General features: G+C 42.1%; 1 protein-coding gene across 1 annotated transcript in view; it reads left to right on the top strand.

Moving 5' to 3' along the window:
• Positions 1-10098, top strand: part of INO80C (INO80 complex subunit C) — a 44876-nt gene extending 34778 nt beyond the window's left edge. The window contains exon 5 of the mRNA XM_011974428.1: positions 9890-10098. Coding sequence (XP_011829818.1) covers positions 9890-10036 — 147 coding nt within the window. The 3' untranslated portion in view covers positions 10037-10098. The remainder of the gene's footprint in view (positions 1-9889) is intronic.
• The last annotated feature ends 4347 nt before the right edge of the window (positions 10099-14445 follow it).

Genomic DNA, 14445 nt, shown 5'->3' with positions numbered 1-14445 from the left:
TCTTCACTGTGTGTTCTGTTGTCCCGGAGGGCTGTGTATTTAAGAGTATTTTCTCTGTAGAGGTTAGGAAGCCTGACAGTGAGGAGACCAAAGACTTCAGCTTTGAGGTTCTAGTGGGGGATACATCTTAATAGAGAGGGCTGTGGATGCATAGAATGACTGACTATGGTTTGAATAATACCTGTTGTTCTAATTCCTGATAGAATCTGCAGTATTCATATATGTGCATAGAGAAGGAAATTAGGTTATCAAAGAATGATGCACCTGCACAAATTGTTTGGCTTCAAGGAATTGCTTTTGCTGAATTTCAACAGGGTTTATGCTTTTATGCCCATATTAAGGAATTGCATTGAAAGAGGTCAGGAGATATGGTCCTACAAAAGTGCCTATTACATTTGTCTCAGAAATGTCCCACAGAACCCCACTCCCCCACTGTGGTCCTGCAGGGTGAGCTTTTTGGTTCAGGACCCAGACATGGAGCCTGATAGCCTGGGTTTGAATCTCATTTCTACAACTGAGTAACTCTGTCGTCTTGGGCACATTACTGACTTATTCTTGAATTCTTAGTTTCCTTATCTGTAAAATGAGTGTTATAATAATGTCCACCCCACGAGATTGTCAGGATCAAATAAGAAAATGTCAGAGAAGCACTTAACCCAGGACTGTGATCACCCACCTCCCCTCTGGTCTGTGCATTAGAGAGGCAGAGCTTTCCTGACTTGTACCTTCAGCTTGGTTATATTTCTCATTTCCTTGGCTCCTAGGACTCTTGGCTCATGCCTGCTTGTAGTAACTGAATAACATCATATGATAGATGTTTCCATGTGCTCATCTTATTGCTGGCTCTATCAACTATTTTCCTTGCCTTCTTCATTGCTTATTTTGACCATTTTTTTCATCCTTTATTCTGTGTATTCTAATAAGCTTGCTCAACTTTTTTATGAGACAAGGGAAGGAGTAAATAGCTAAAGAAGCAACGATCTGTGATTGAGTCCAGGGGAGAAAGAGGGGTTGAGGGATTTGCGGGGTGAATAGCAGAGGACTTTAGTGAAGGAACTCCTCCAGGATAATGAGGGAGACAAAGAGCCAATAGAAATCACCCACTGGACCTCTTAAAAATCACTCATGTTTTATGCCTTCTTTGGTATTCACCATGTATACTACCGTGTTTCCTATGTAATAGCAAACCTTAAAACCCTAAAAACAAAAAAGGGGGGGACTAGTTGTTTACTTGTTTTGATGACCAGCTTGAGCAGGAAAATGAGGGATCCTTCTTCCTGTTGTAAACACAGAACTGTATCCAGCCTGGTTTTCTTCCATAACTCAGTGGCCTCTGTCTACTTGTACTTCTGTTCCAACTGCCGTCAAAGCCTTTCCTGAGAAGAGTCAGTGTTTTCCTGGCCTACAGGATGCTGACTACTGACAGGTGCACAGTGTGCACCAAACACACCACTGTCCTCCCCCGGGGTCAGGAAGATGAGTCACATCCACCAGCGGCTTGGAGCCCTGGGTCTTTCCAGTGTGAATCCTGGAGGGCATAGCCTGGGGTTCTGCAGTGTGGAATACTGCAAGGGCTTTTTTCAGGGAGCCAGCCAAGGCCTTGGTGACTGATATCTCCCCTAATAACATCTGGAAAGGAAATTGCTCACAAGAGATAAAGATGAGAATTTCTGCTCTTTGCAATGGAAAATTATTACAGACAACATCAGACCTCAAAAAGGAGGTTCCTCAAAGTATGCATTTGTACAATTCCCCCCAAACTCCTTGCTTGGCTCTTTGGAAGGTGTTGTAGAAAAACAGTAACCTGGCCAGGCGCAGTGGCTCACGCCTGTAATCCCAGCACTTTGGGAAGCCGAGGCGGATGGATCACCTGAGGTCAGGAGCTCAAGACCAGCCTGGCCAATATGGAGAAACCCCGTATCTGCTAAAAATGCAAAAAATCAGCTGGGCATGGTGGCGCATGCCTGTAATCCCAGCTACTCGGGAAGCTGAGGCAGCAGAATCACTTGAACCTGGGAGGTGGAGGTTGCAGTGAGCCGAGATTGCGCCATTGCACTACGGCCTGGGGAACAAGAGCGAAACTCTGTCTCAAAAAAAAAGAAAAAAGAAAGAAAGAAAAACAGTAATTCAAGGATTTGTGTGCACTTGTTACCATTTTCTTTGAAATTTAATGCTGCCATTTGTTTGCTTACGGAGTGGCACAGAGCCCACAGCATTTGGCTCTGCCTCAGAGGCAAACATGGCTACAGGAGCCAAAGAGAAACGCAAAGGAGGACACTCTAGGAATGGGATCTGTAAGTGGGGACTTCCGGGTGCACATGGGGTCTTGGAGAGCACAGGCAAGGCCTCCCAGTAGCATCACCTGGGCCAGGGCCCTTCTCAGAGAAAAGAGGACTGAGCAATGTGGATGCTTTCCCAGAAAACTGATTTCATTGGCCTCCAACAAGGTTTATATGTTGTTTGTAAGAAGTCTTTTGTTTGTTTTTCTTCTTTATCTTTCTTCTCTATTTTGAGTAGAAAGTTAAAAAAGCCTACTACTATGAAGTCAGATTTAGATATTGAAAAATACATACAATATGTTGGTAAGTGAACAACAATAAAATCACAAATATAGACAACCACCTTTTTGTAATTAAAAAAAAAATCGGTAAGAGAGGATGTGAAAAATGATTTATGCTAAGGAGTTAATGATTGTCTCCTTCGGAAAAAGGAGTGGATTTGGCGTGGGAAGATGAAGAAGGAGAACTTAAACATCTTAGAATTTTTGGAAAGAGTACAATATAATTTATAAAGAGAGAGAGAGACTCAATTTAGGAGCTCTGGACTGGGAGGATTGCTAACACTTTCCTGTGAGCTCGGGAAAACTCCTTGAGGTTGGACCATCAGTCCTCTGCAGCCTCTGTCCATAAGGGAAGCCCACCGCCACCCATCAGGATCCAGGGTCGCTCCGCCCTGCTCTGTGTCAGAGCCCCTAGCCCTCCTGAGAGCACAGCCACTGCACCTGATGGCACACCATGCACCCCAGGCGCGTTGTTTCCATCTAATGCCTACAACAATATTGAGGCAAGTGTAAACGTGGGCTCACTCTACACCTAAGAAACCTGAGGTTTAAGAGAGAAACTAGAGGCAGGGAAGGCTGTGAGCTGGGCCTCTGCATCCACGCCCAGGACTCCTTCTCAGCCCCTGTGTCCTCTGGCAGGAGAAGGTTGGCTTAGAGCTACCTGCGGAGGGCGAGGAGAAGCAGAGGAACACTGCCTGGACACGCATGAGAAGCACATCACCCCGTGTCACGTTCTGTGATGGTTAATTTCATGTGTGAACTGGGCTAGGCCACAGTGTTCAGACACTTGGTCATATGTTGTCTGGATTTTTCCTTGAGGGTGTTTTTTAGATAAGATTAAGATTTAAACCAATAGACTTGGAGTAAAGCAGATTACGCTTCATAGTATGTGTGAGCTTTATCCAGCTAGCTGAAGGACTTCGAGGAAAACAAAAGTGAAATCCGCAAAGAGATGAAAGAAGCCTCTAGGCCCTCGGACTCACATTTCCCTGGGTCTCCAGCCTGTCCATCTGCTCTGCAGTTTTCAGACTTGCCAGCCCCGACAGTCTTATGAGCCAATTCTTTAAAGTAAACCTCTCTCTCTGTGTGTGTGTGTGTGTGTATATATATATATATATATATATGTATACACACAGCCTATTGGCTCTGTTTTCCTGAAGAAACCTGGCTAATACACTTTGTTTAAAGCAGAAGGGTGGGTGGACACATTTAATTTAAACTACCTTCCACTGGCATTACCACACCTAGCAGTGAGCATTGCACATCTTATATGCTTCATAAATATTTGAGTGGAAACCAACAGTAAAATGCTGAATGGCTTTGCCAGATGTAGTATTTATTTAAACTATTGTTTTGTTCTCTTATGAGTCATTGAATGGGAAGGAACCGAAATTGTCTGGATGAAATTGTGAGGGGGTAGAAAGGACTGGGAGCAATAGGTGGTGAGGTGTCCCCCATTTCTAAAGATTCTATGACCCACATTATTCCAGAAATTCTAGCTTGTGTTTTGTGTCTTTCTTTCTCTCCTTCTCTCTCTTTCTTTCCTTCTTCCTTCCTTCCTTTCTTTCTCTCTTTCTCTCTCTCTCTCTCTCTTTCTCTCTTTCTTTCTTTCTTTTCTGTAGACAGGGTCTTGTTCTCTCGCCCAGGCTGGAGTGCAGTGGTTCCATCATAGCTCACTGCAACCTGGAACTCCTAGACTCAAGGGATCCTCCTGCCTCAGCCTCCCGAGTAGCTGGGACTATAGATACACTTGGCTAATTTTAAAGTTATTATTATTGTTTTGTAGGGACAGGGTCTTGCTTTGTTGTCCAGGCTGGAATGCAGTGATGCAAACATAGCTCACTGCAACCTGGAACCCCTGGCCTCAAGCAATCTTCCTGCCTTGACCTCTCAAAATGCTGGGCTTACAGGCATAAGCCACCACGCCTGGACTGTGTTTTTACTCAGCGTAAGCAGGGACAGGGAAAACCAGAGGGAGAGCTCTAGGACAGGTAATGTTGGCCTCTTCCCTGACCCTAGCTGCCCTGAGCCTCCTGCTGTGCAGGTCCCTCCTTAGGGAGAGGCCTGATCCCATTTTATCATTAGTCACAAACACCACTTACTGGCCATTTGCATAAGCAGGGCCCTGCACTGTTCCCTCAGGACTTCCTCAGTACCCTCTGTGGCAGGCACTACTGCTTCCAATTTAACCCTGGGGGAAACTGAGGCTCAGCAATTTTGGACCCTCTGCCCAAGCACCACAGGATCATAGTGAAGCTTGTCTTGAGGCTGCTGGGAAGAGGAGAGTTGTCTAGGAGGATATGGCCTGGCTTTCCTTCCCTGGGATCCCCATCCACCCAACCCCACTGCCTTTTATTTTATATATATTTTTTAATTTCTTTTTTTGAGATCAAGTCTCATTCTGTTGCCCAGGCTGGAGTGCAGGGGTACGATCTCGGCTCACTACAACTTCTGCCTCCTTGGGTCAAGTGATTCTCCTGTTTCAGCCTCCCAAGTAGCTGAGATTACAGGTGTGTGCCACCACGTCTGGCTAATTTTTGTATTTTTTATTAGAGACAAAGTTTCACCATGTTGGCCAGGCTAGTCTCAAACTCCTGACCTCAGGTGATCCTCCAGCCTTGGCCTCCCAAAGTGTTGGGATTACAGGCGTGAGCCACTACATCTGGCCCCCCACCGCTTTTTGAAGAGAAGGTCCTAACAAAGGGATCAAGACTTTGCATCCTAGCTGCACCATCCTCAGAACTCCATCCTGGGTATAGAAGAGTCCTTTTTAATTCCCATTAGAATTTCTGGCTTAGTGTCTCCTTAAATGAGTTTCATTCAACACAGCATTTCATTTCCCACAATGTGGCAAGCTCATCCCCTATCCCCTTTCACCCAGAGCACTCCCTTATCCCCAGCACTTAGCTCAGCAGTCGCCTCCTCCAGGAGGCTCCCCTGCCGCTCCTCTGCCCTCTGCCTTCCTCCATGGAACCCTGGCAGTCCCCCAGCTCCACAGTTGTTGCCTTGCATAGTCACCAGGGTAAGATCTCAAGGGCAGGGACACTCCACAGTGTCTGGCAAATGATGGAATGGACAGTGGCCTGGTCCATAGGTCAAGCTGGAGGTCCATAGGCCAAGGCAGCCTGTGGCCTGGGACAGTGACTCAGGCAGGAGGAATGTGGCTCAGGCTGCCTGCAGCTGCGATAAGGAGGACAGGATGGGGCTCTGCAGAGGACATCCTGCAGCAGCCAGGGGACTTCCATGCAGGAGCACATGTGGAAACCCACAGCCTGAGAGAATCCTGGCCTGCATACTGCACAGAGTCCTTGAGGGTGAGCAAGAAGAAAAGACGGGAAATGCCATCCGTCCATCACTGATCCACAGTGGGTTTGGGGAGGAGGCATGGCCAACATCCACTGGGCTACACAGACAGTTTTATGACCACCCCACCTGGCTCCTGCCTTCTGGGGCCCTGCAGCCCATGAATTAATCCCTTTCCAGGCTAGCCTGGGGTGCATCCACCCCTTTGGCTCCTAACCCATGGGGTCAAGCCTCAGGCACATTTCTCCTACCAGCCTGGTTTGGGCCATATCTATGTAATGCTTTTGCCTTAATTTACTTAGGTTGCTCCCTTAAACAGGCTCACATTTTAAACATAACCTCTGCCTCCTAAGCAAATACTCATACTCATAAATTACTCCCACCTGAACCACCACCACTGCCACCACCCACAGGATTCCTGGGCTTCCTTGCAGCATAGCTAAAAGCCTTTTTGGGCATCCACTTACCAGGCACTGGGTGGGAGCAGGCGGCAGGGCACATCCTCCCTCCTTGGGAGCAATATTTACTCAGCAATCCTTCACTCAGCAGTGTAAATCACTGTGGCTTCCCAGCAGGCATATGATCTCTGCCTGGCCGGGTTTCTCTCCCTTTTCGGTGACTGAATCTGAAGCTCAAGCCCCTTTCCCCACAGCCTGTCCCACATATGCCTGGAAACTGAGGTGTGGTTCATCCTTCAGGGAGCTCCATGCTTCCCTCGTAAGGTAAAAAATCATCCTATTAATGCCCATAGTGATGTCATGTTGATACGGTGTACCCTTGATAGGATGTGATGAGAATGGCATTTCACCTCTGTGGTCTTCTTCCCAACACCCAATAGCCTAATTATGAGAAAAACGTCAGACAAATCTCAACTGAAGGACACTCTAAAAACTACCTGACCAATAGTCTTTGAAACTGACAAGGTCATCAAAAATACAGAAGTCTGAAAAGCCGTCATGACCAAGAGAAGCTTAAGCAGACATGACAACTAAGTGAAATCTGGTATCCTAGAAGGAACCATGGAACAGAAAAAGGACACGAAGCAAAACATAAGGAAATCTGAATAAACGAGACTTCAGTTAATCATGACACATCACTATTGGTTCATTAATTCTAACAAATGTGTCACACTAGTGTTATGATGTGAATAACAGGGGAAACTTGGTGTTGGGGCTATAGAGCTCTGTGTAGTATCTTTGTAACTTTTCTGTAAATCTGAAACTGTTTTAAATTTGAAAGCTTATTTTAAAATAATAATAAAGGTTACTGCAGGAAAGAATGGAGCAGCAACTGCTTGGTCAGATGTCATGGAAGAAAATCTTACTCATGAATCCCAAATGCTGCCTTTCAAACTTTAGTTACGATAAAGTATCAGCTAGTTACTAAGTGGGAAATCCACTTTCTTTCTTTTTTTTTTTTTAACTGCTGTTTTAACTATTACACAATCCACAAGAACTATTATTAATATGTACTTTTAAAATTCTGGTTTGACTTATTCTGATTCAAAATGTAATGTATTACTTGTTAGGACTTGAACAGATTGTGAAAGTTGCTCCTACCTTAAGAAATAGTATTATTTGCAGTACACCCCTTGAAAGAGTTTTTGGAAATGACTCAGAATGCCCACTTACTCCACCACATTCTACCCTGTGGGAATTGTGATAAACAAGCAGTAATTTCCAGTGATAGCTAGGTGCAATAAACCCAAACAAGTAGATTCCATACCTCATCGTGCATATGCAAAGTCTAGCCCATTCTTTCCTGCAGTAGTTGGTGAGGTTATCAACATGTGTCTGATTTTCATCCATCAAATGTTTCTTGGGCTGCCATTGTTTTATGGGGAGAGGGACGATTTGAGAAGGGGAGAGATGCTCTCAAAGGGAAATTTGGGAAGAAGCTTCTCTTGTTCTCAGTACAAATATCTCAAAATATAACATTAGTGTCTTGATTTGCCTATTTGTGGTACATAACACATTATAATACCATTCAAGTTATAAAATACTTTCTCTTTTTCTTTTTCTTTTCTTTTCTTTTTTTTTTTTTTTGAGACAGAGTCTCACTCTGTCACCCAGGCTGGAGTGCAGTGGTGCCATCTTGGCTCACTGTAACCTCCCTCTTCCAGACTCAAGCAATCCTCTCACCTCAGCCTCCCTATAGCTGGACTACAGGCATGCACCACCACACCTGGATAATTTTTGTATTTTTTTATAGAGACAGAGTTTCTCCATGTTGCCCAGGCATGCCTCGAACTCCTGGGCTCAAATTATCAGCCTGTCTCAGCCTCCCAAAGTGCTGGGACTACAGGCATGAGCCACTGCCACACTCAGCCATAAAAAAATAAATTAAAAGAAATAAATGGAAAAAAAGTCCTGGCAACGGTCTTTGAAAAACTGAAATATACTCCATGAACCCTCTCATGCAGACCTGCCCAACTCTGCAATCCTAGCATCTCACCGTTTTGTTTTCCCTGTCATGTCTGCAGCTCATCTGTCTCTTGGGCTTCTTCCTATCTTGGTCCTGGTCCCCACCCTCTGTGTTCTACTCTTTGCCAGCTTTTTTTCTGGTTTTATGTTCTTCCTTGTGCAGAGCACGACCTTCAGCTGTGTATGAGTCAACACAGAAAACCTGACCCAAAAGGGCCAGGTCCAGGAAGGGTGCAGCCCAGCTTTTACTGAGTGTCCTGTATGCCCAGTACTTTGTGAAGTCCTCCTTACGGGCCGTCTCCTTTAGTGAGCAACGGATTTGGCATTTCAAGAGGAAACGAGGATTAGAAGGCTCACAAAGCAATCAGCCAGTCAAAGAAGCCATAGAGCTACTGAGTGACTTCAACATCTCCAAACTCATTTCTGAGTATGGCCCACACCTGGAGAATGATCTGATAGGGTTCATCTCTCTGGGCTGTTTCCTTATTTTCCCTTGACTAGTAACTAGTGAATCAAAGGATCCCCAAGTTAAGCAAAATCCAACTCATCTGCCACTAGTTCGAGGTTCTAATGCTGCTCATTTCCATAAAACAAAGATTTTCCAGAGCCTGCAGTGGCTCCCTGTTGGCTACTTAAACGGCACAACATATGGTAAAATCAGACTATTCGTTTCTACAAAAAAACTTTTATATATATATATATTTTTTTTAAAAGGCCTACTAGAATTTTGATTGGAATTGCATTGAGTCTATAGATCAATTTGAAAAGAATGAGTATCTTAATATTGAGTTTTCTGAAACATAAACTTGACTCATCCTTCCATTTATTTAGATCTTCTTTAATTTCTCTCAGCAATGTTTTCTAGTTCCAGTGTAGAGGGCTTGCACATATTTTATTAAATTTATTTCTAAATATTTTATGGTTTTTGGTTGCTATTATAAATGGTCTTTAAAAAATTTATTTACAAGCAGTAGTATTCACTTTTGTGATACATATTTCTATGATAGATTCTCTCTTTTTTTGAAAAATTGGGATATGAATTACATATATTAAAAAGCCTTTTAAAATGTCCAACCCAGTGGTTTTTAATATATTCACAAGGTTGTGCAACTGTCACGACTATCTGATTTTTAGAACATTTCTATAATCCCTGCAAAGAAGCCCCCAATCCATTAGTAGTCATTTCCCCCTCCAGCCCCTGCCAACCACTAATCTGTTTTCTGTCTCTGTGGACTTACCTATTCTGTTTATTTTATGTAAGGAGAATCATATAAATAGAATGATATAATATGTGACCTTTTGTATCTGGCCTCTTTCACTTAGAATAATGTTTTCAAAGTTTATCCTCATTATGGCATATATCAGAATTTCATTCCTTTTTATGGTTGAATAATATTCCATTGTGTGGGTAAACCATATTTTGTTCATCCATTGTCCATCAATGACACTTGAGTTTCTCCCACATTTTGGCTATTATAAATAATGCTGGTATAGACACTCATGTACAAGTTTTTGTTTGAATACTTGTTTTCAGTTCTTTTGAGCACATATCTAAGAGTGAAATTGCTGAGTCATATTATAAATCTGTGTTTAACTTTTACAGGAACCACCAAACTGTTTTCCACAGAGGCTGCATCAATTGACATTCCCACTAGCAATGGATGAGGGTTCCAATTTTTCCAGACACTCACCAACACTTGTTTATTCTAGTTTTGTTTTCATTATAGCCATCCTAGTGGGTGTGAAGTAGCATCTCATTGTGGCTTGATTGCATTTCTCTAATGAGTAATGATGTTGAGCATTTTTCATGTGCTTATTGGCTGTTTGTATATCTTCGTTGGAGAAATATCTTTTCAAGTCTTTTGGGCATTTTAAAATTGGGTTGTCTTTTTGTTGTTGAATTGTAAAGTTCCTTAGATATTCTGAATACTAGACCCTTATTAAATATACGATGTGAAAATATTTTTCCCATATTGAAAGTTATCTTTTCATTTTTTGGATAGTGTCTTTTAGTGCACCAAACTTTTAAAATTTTTTTGAAGTCCAATTTATCAGTTTTTTATTTTGTTGCCTGTGCTTTTGGTGTCATATCCAATAAGTCATTGCCAAATCCAGTGTCACAAATATATTTTTGCTGCTTTCTTGTAATAGTTGGACAGTTTTAGCTCATATGTTTAGGTCTTTTATCCATTTTGAGTTAACTTTTGTATATAGTTTAAGATGAGGGTCTAACTTCATTCCTTGGCATGTAAATATTCCATTTCCCCATTAAATGATTTGGCATCGTTGTCAGAAATCAGTTGTCCATATATGTGAAGGTTTATTCCTGGGCTCTCAATTCTATTGCATTGGTCTATACATCTGTTCCCATGCCAGTACCACACTGTTTGATTAATGCAGATTTTTAGTAAGTTTTGAAATCAAGAAGTATGGTTCCTCCAGCTTTGCTCTTTTCAAGATCATTTTGGTTATATGGGTTACCTTAAGATTCCATTTGAATTTTAGGATGGGTTTTTCTATTTTTGTAAAACATATCTTTGGGATTTTGATAGGAATTGCATTGAATCTATAGATTGCTTTGGGTAGTACTATCATATTAACAATATTAAGTCTTCTGATCCATAAACATGGACTGTCTTTCCATTTATTTAGATTTTCTTTAATTTTTTTCAGCAATATTTTGCAGTATTCAGTACAAGTCTTTTGCCTCTTTGGTCAAATTTATTTCTGAGGATGCTATCCTTTCTGAAGCTAGTATAATTGTTTTCTTAATTTCATTTTTCAGATCATGCATAACCACCACTATAAACACGATTCCAACACCCCAGATTATTCCCTCAATCTGACCTTACAAAAAGTGGTTTTTTAAATTTAATTTTCCAATTGCTTGTTCCTAGTGTATAGAAATACAATTGATATTTTTATATTGACCTTTTATCCTGAGACCCTGTTAATTCACTTATTAGTTCTAGACAGTTTTAATTCTTTCTTTCCAATCTTTATGCCTATTGTTTCTGTTTTGTTTTGTTTTTTAAACAGGGTTTGGCTCTGTCACCCAAGCTGGAGTGCAGTGGCTTGATCCCAGCTCACTGCACCCTCCACCTCCTGGGCTCAAGTCATCCTCCCACCTCAGCCTCCCAAGTAGCTGGGACTATAGGCATGAGCCACCATACCCAGCTAATTTTTTTTCTTTTCTCTTTCTTTTTTTTTTTTTTGAGGGTGCAGGGAGCAGAGTCTTCCTGTGTTGCCCAGGCTGGTCTCAAACTCCTGAGCTCAAGCAATCCACATGCCTTGGCCTCCCAAAGTGCTAGGATTACAGGCATAAGTCACCATGTCTGACTATTACTTCTTTTTTTTTTTTTGAGACAGAGTCTTGCTCTGTTGCCAGGCTGGAGTGCAGTGGCATGATCTTGGCTCACTGCAACCTCCGCCTCACGGGTTCAAGCAATTCTCCTGCCTCAGCCTCCCATCTGGGACTACAGATGCCTGCCACCACACCAAGCTAATTTTTATATTTTTAGTAGAGACGGGGTTTCACCATGTTGTCCAGGATGGTCTCGATCTCTTGACCTCATGATCCGCCCGTCTCAGCCTCCCAACACACTGGGATTACAGGCGTGAGCCACTGTGCCTGGCCTATTATTCCTTTTTTTGCCCTATTGTCCCAGTGGATAATGATGTCCAGTACAGCGTTGAATCAAAGTAGTAAAATTGTACATCCTTGCCTTGTTCTCCACATTAAGGTGAAACTTTGAAGATTTCATTATTACATATGATGTAAGCTGTAGGTTTTCATTTATTTATTTAGAAACAGGGTCTTGCTCTGTCACCCAGGCTGGAGTACAGGGGGATGATCACAGCCCACTGTAGCCTTGACCTCCCAGTCTCAACAGTCCTCCCACATCAGCCTCCCAAATAGCTGAGACCACAGGCATGTGCCAACATACCCTGCTAATTTTTTATTTTTTGTAGACCTGGGATCTTACTATCTTGACCAGGCTGGCCTCAAACTCCTGGGCTCAAGTAATCCTCCCATCTCAGCCTCCCAAAGTGCTGGGATTACAGGCATGAGCCACTGCGCTTGGCCTAGCTGTAGTTTTGTTTGAAATGTGTTTTATCAGGTTGAGGAAGGTCCCTTCTATTCCTAGTGTACTGAGAGTTTGTATCATGAAGAGGTATTGAATTTTGTCAAATGCTGTTCCTGTATCTGTTGAGGCGGCTGTATGGGTTTTCTCTTTTTTTCTGATAATGTGATGGATTATATGGATTTATAAATATTAAAATAATGAAACGACACTGCATTCTTTGGAAAAACTTCCCTTGGTCATGTTGTATTATTCTTTTTAAAAAATGCTGGGCTCAATTTGCTAATATTTTGTTAAAGGATTTTTGTGTCTATATTCATGAGGAATATTGGTCTGTGGTTTTCTTTTCTTGTAATGTTTTTTGTCTGGTTATGGTATTAGGATTGTGCTGACCAAAACATTTAAAAATTGGGAAATGATTTCCTCCTCCCCTATTTTCTGAAACAGTTTATGTGCAATTGGTATAATTTCTACATTGCAAGTTTGATAGAATTTAGTAGAGCCATCTGTGACTGAAGTTTCCTTGCAAGTAACTGCACATTCAATTTTTAAAATCAACTTGGAGATTTTCAGATTTTCTATTTCTTCCTGTGTCAGTTTTGGTATGTTGTTTTTTAAAGGTATTATAAATATGTTTAATATACTTGCTTGGCATCCATCTTTAGGCCTTACATAAGTTGTTTGAAACCCAGCCATACCCCACCTCCTTTAGCCTAGTTAAAACTTTATTTCTGATATAGCCCACTTGTTCTTCATCCCACTGACCCCAAATCCAACACACCTCAGAGCTGCTAACCATGATAAAACCTAATGGTCAACACCAGAGTCATGAAAGTAAGTTCCCCTCTTTGCTTGTATTTTCTTTAAATTAGGTAATCCACAATCCCTGTGAGAAAGCCTAAAAGGTAACACCTATGACCTTAATATAGGCATAGCCTCATAGGTCCTCCCTCCTACCCTTTTCACTTTCCATCTCCTTCCCCATTTCCCTCTCCCTCTTCCCCATCACTTGCTAGTTGAGCTCCCTACTGCCTCTACACTTCCCATCAGCCTCCCATCAGCACCCCTAATCTCCCTGGGAACTATAAGTAATAAATTCCTTCTATCTCATACATTTTTGGTTACAGTTCTTCATTGTGCCTCACCTGACACACACACACTTGAACCTAACTTTACCCTAGTCAAGGCTCTCCTAGAGAGTGGATATGTTGGCTTATGGACAACTTTCCAGAGACAGCGCTCAAAACCAAATTAGATCAGGTGCAGGGTGCAGTAGCTTACACCTGTAATCCCAGCACTTTGAGAGGCAAAGGCAGGTGGGTCATTTGTGGTTAGAAGTTCAAGACCATCCTGGGCAACAGAGCAAGACCCTGTCTCTACCAAAAAAAAAAAATACAGCACAAGGAATTTGCATATCTTGTCTAAGTTGTCAATATTCTTGAGGATAAAGTTGTTCAATATCCTTTATTTAATGTTTCAATGTCTGCAGCATTGCCAATAATAACCTCCTTTTGTTCCTGATGTCTGGAATTTATTTTCTATCTTGTTAACTTGCTCAGTCTGATGTCATTTTCTATCAGTCTTGATTAAGGATTTTCCTTACCATTTCTTGGAGTGCAAATCTGTTAGAGATGACTCCTTTTGTTTAACCAAAATGCTTTTATTTTTGCCTTGACCTTTAAAAGATATTTTGGTAATTTATAGATTCTGAGTTGCAAGTATTTTTCTTTCAGCACTTTAAAGCTTTTGTTCCATTGTCCTCTGGCATTCATTGTTTCTGATGAGATGTCAGCCCTAATTTTGTTTATGTATATAATGTATCTTTTCTTTGGCTACCTTAAAGATTTTTGTATTTAATTTAGGCTTTTCAGCATTGTGACTATGAAGTGCCTGGATGTGATTTTCCTTGTATCTATTCTGCTGTGACTTGCACAGCTTCTTGCGTCTGTGGGCTTATGTTTATCTTTATGAACTATCATGAAAAGCTTGGCTGCCTCTCGTTCACATAGTCTTCCTCTGTGGTGAGCCTGCTCTTCAGCAGACGAGGTACTGGCCTCCACTGGGCCTTTTGACT

The sequence above is a fragment of the Mandrillus leucophaeus genome, unplaced genomic scaffold (genome assembly GCF_000951045.1).
Source record: "Mandrillus leucophaeus isolate KB7577 unplaced genomic scaffold, Mleu.le_1.0 Scaffold145, whole genome shotgun sequence".
Lineage (NCBI taxonomy): Eukaryota > Metazoa > Chordata > Mammalia > Primates > Cercopithecidae > Mandrillus > Mandrillus leucophaeus.
The sequence above is the reverse complement of the archived record's forward strand: the minus strand, read 5'-3'. Positions and strand labels throughout refer to the sequence as shown.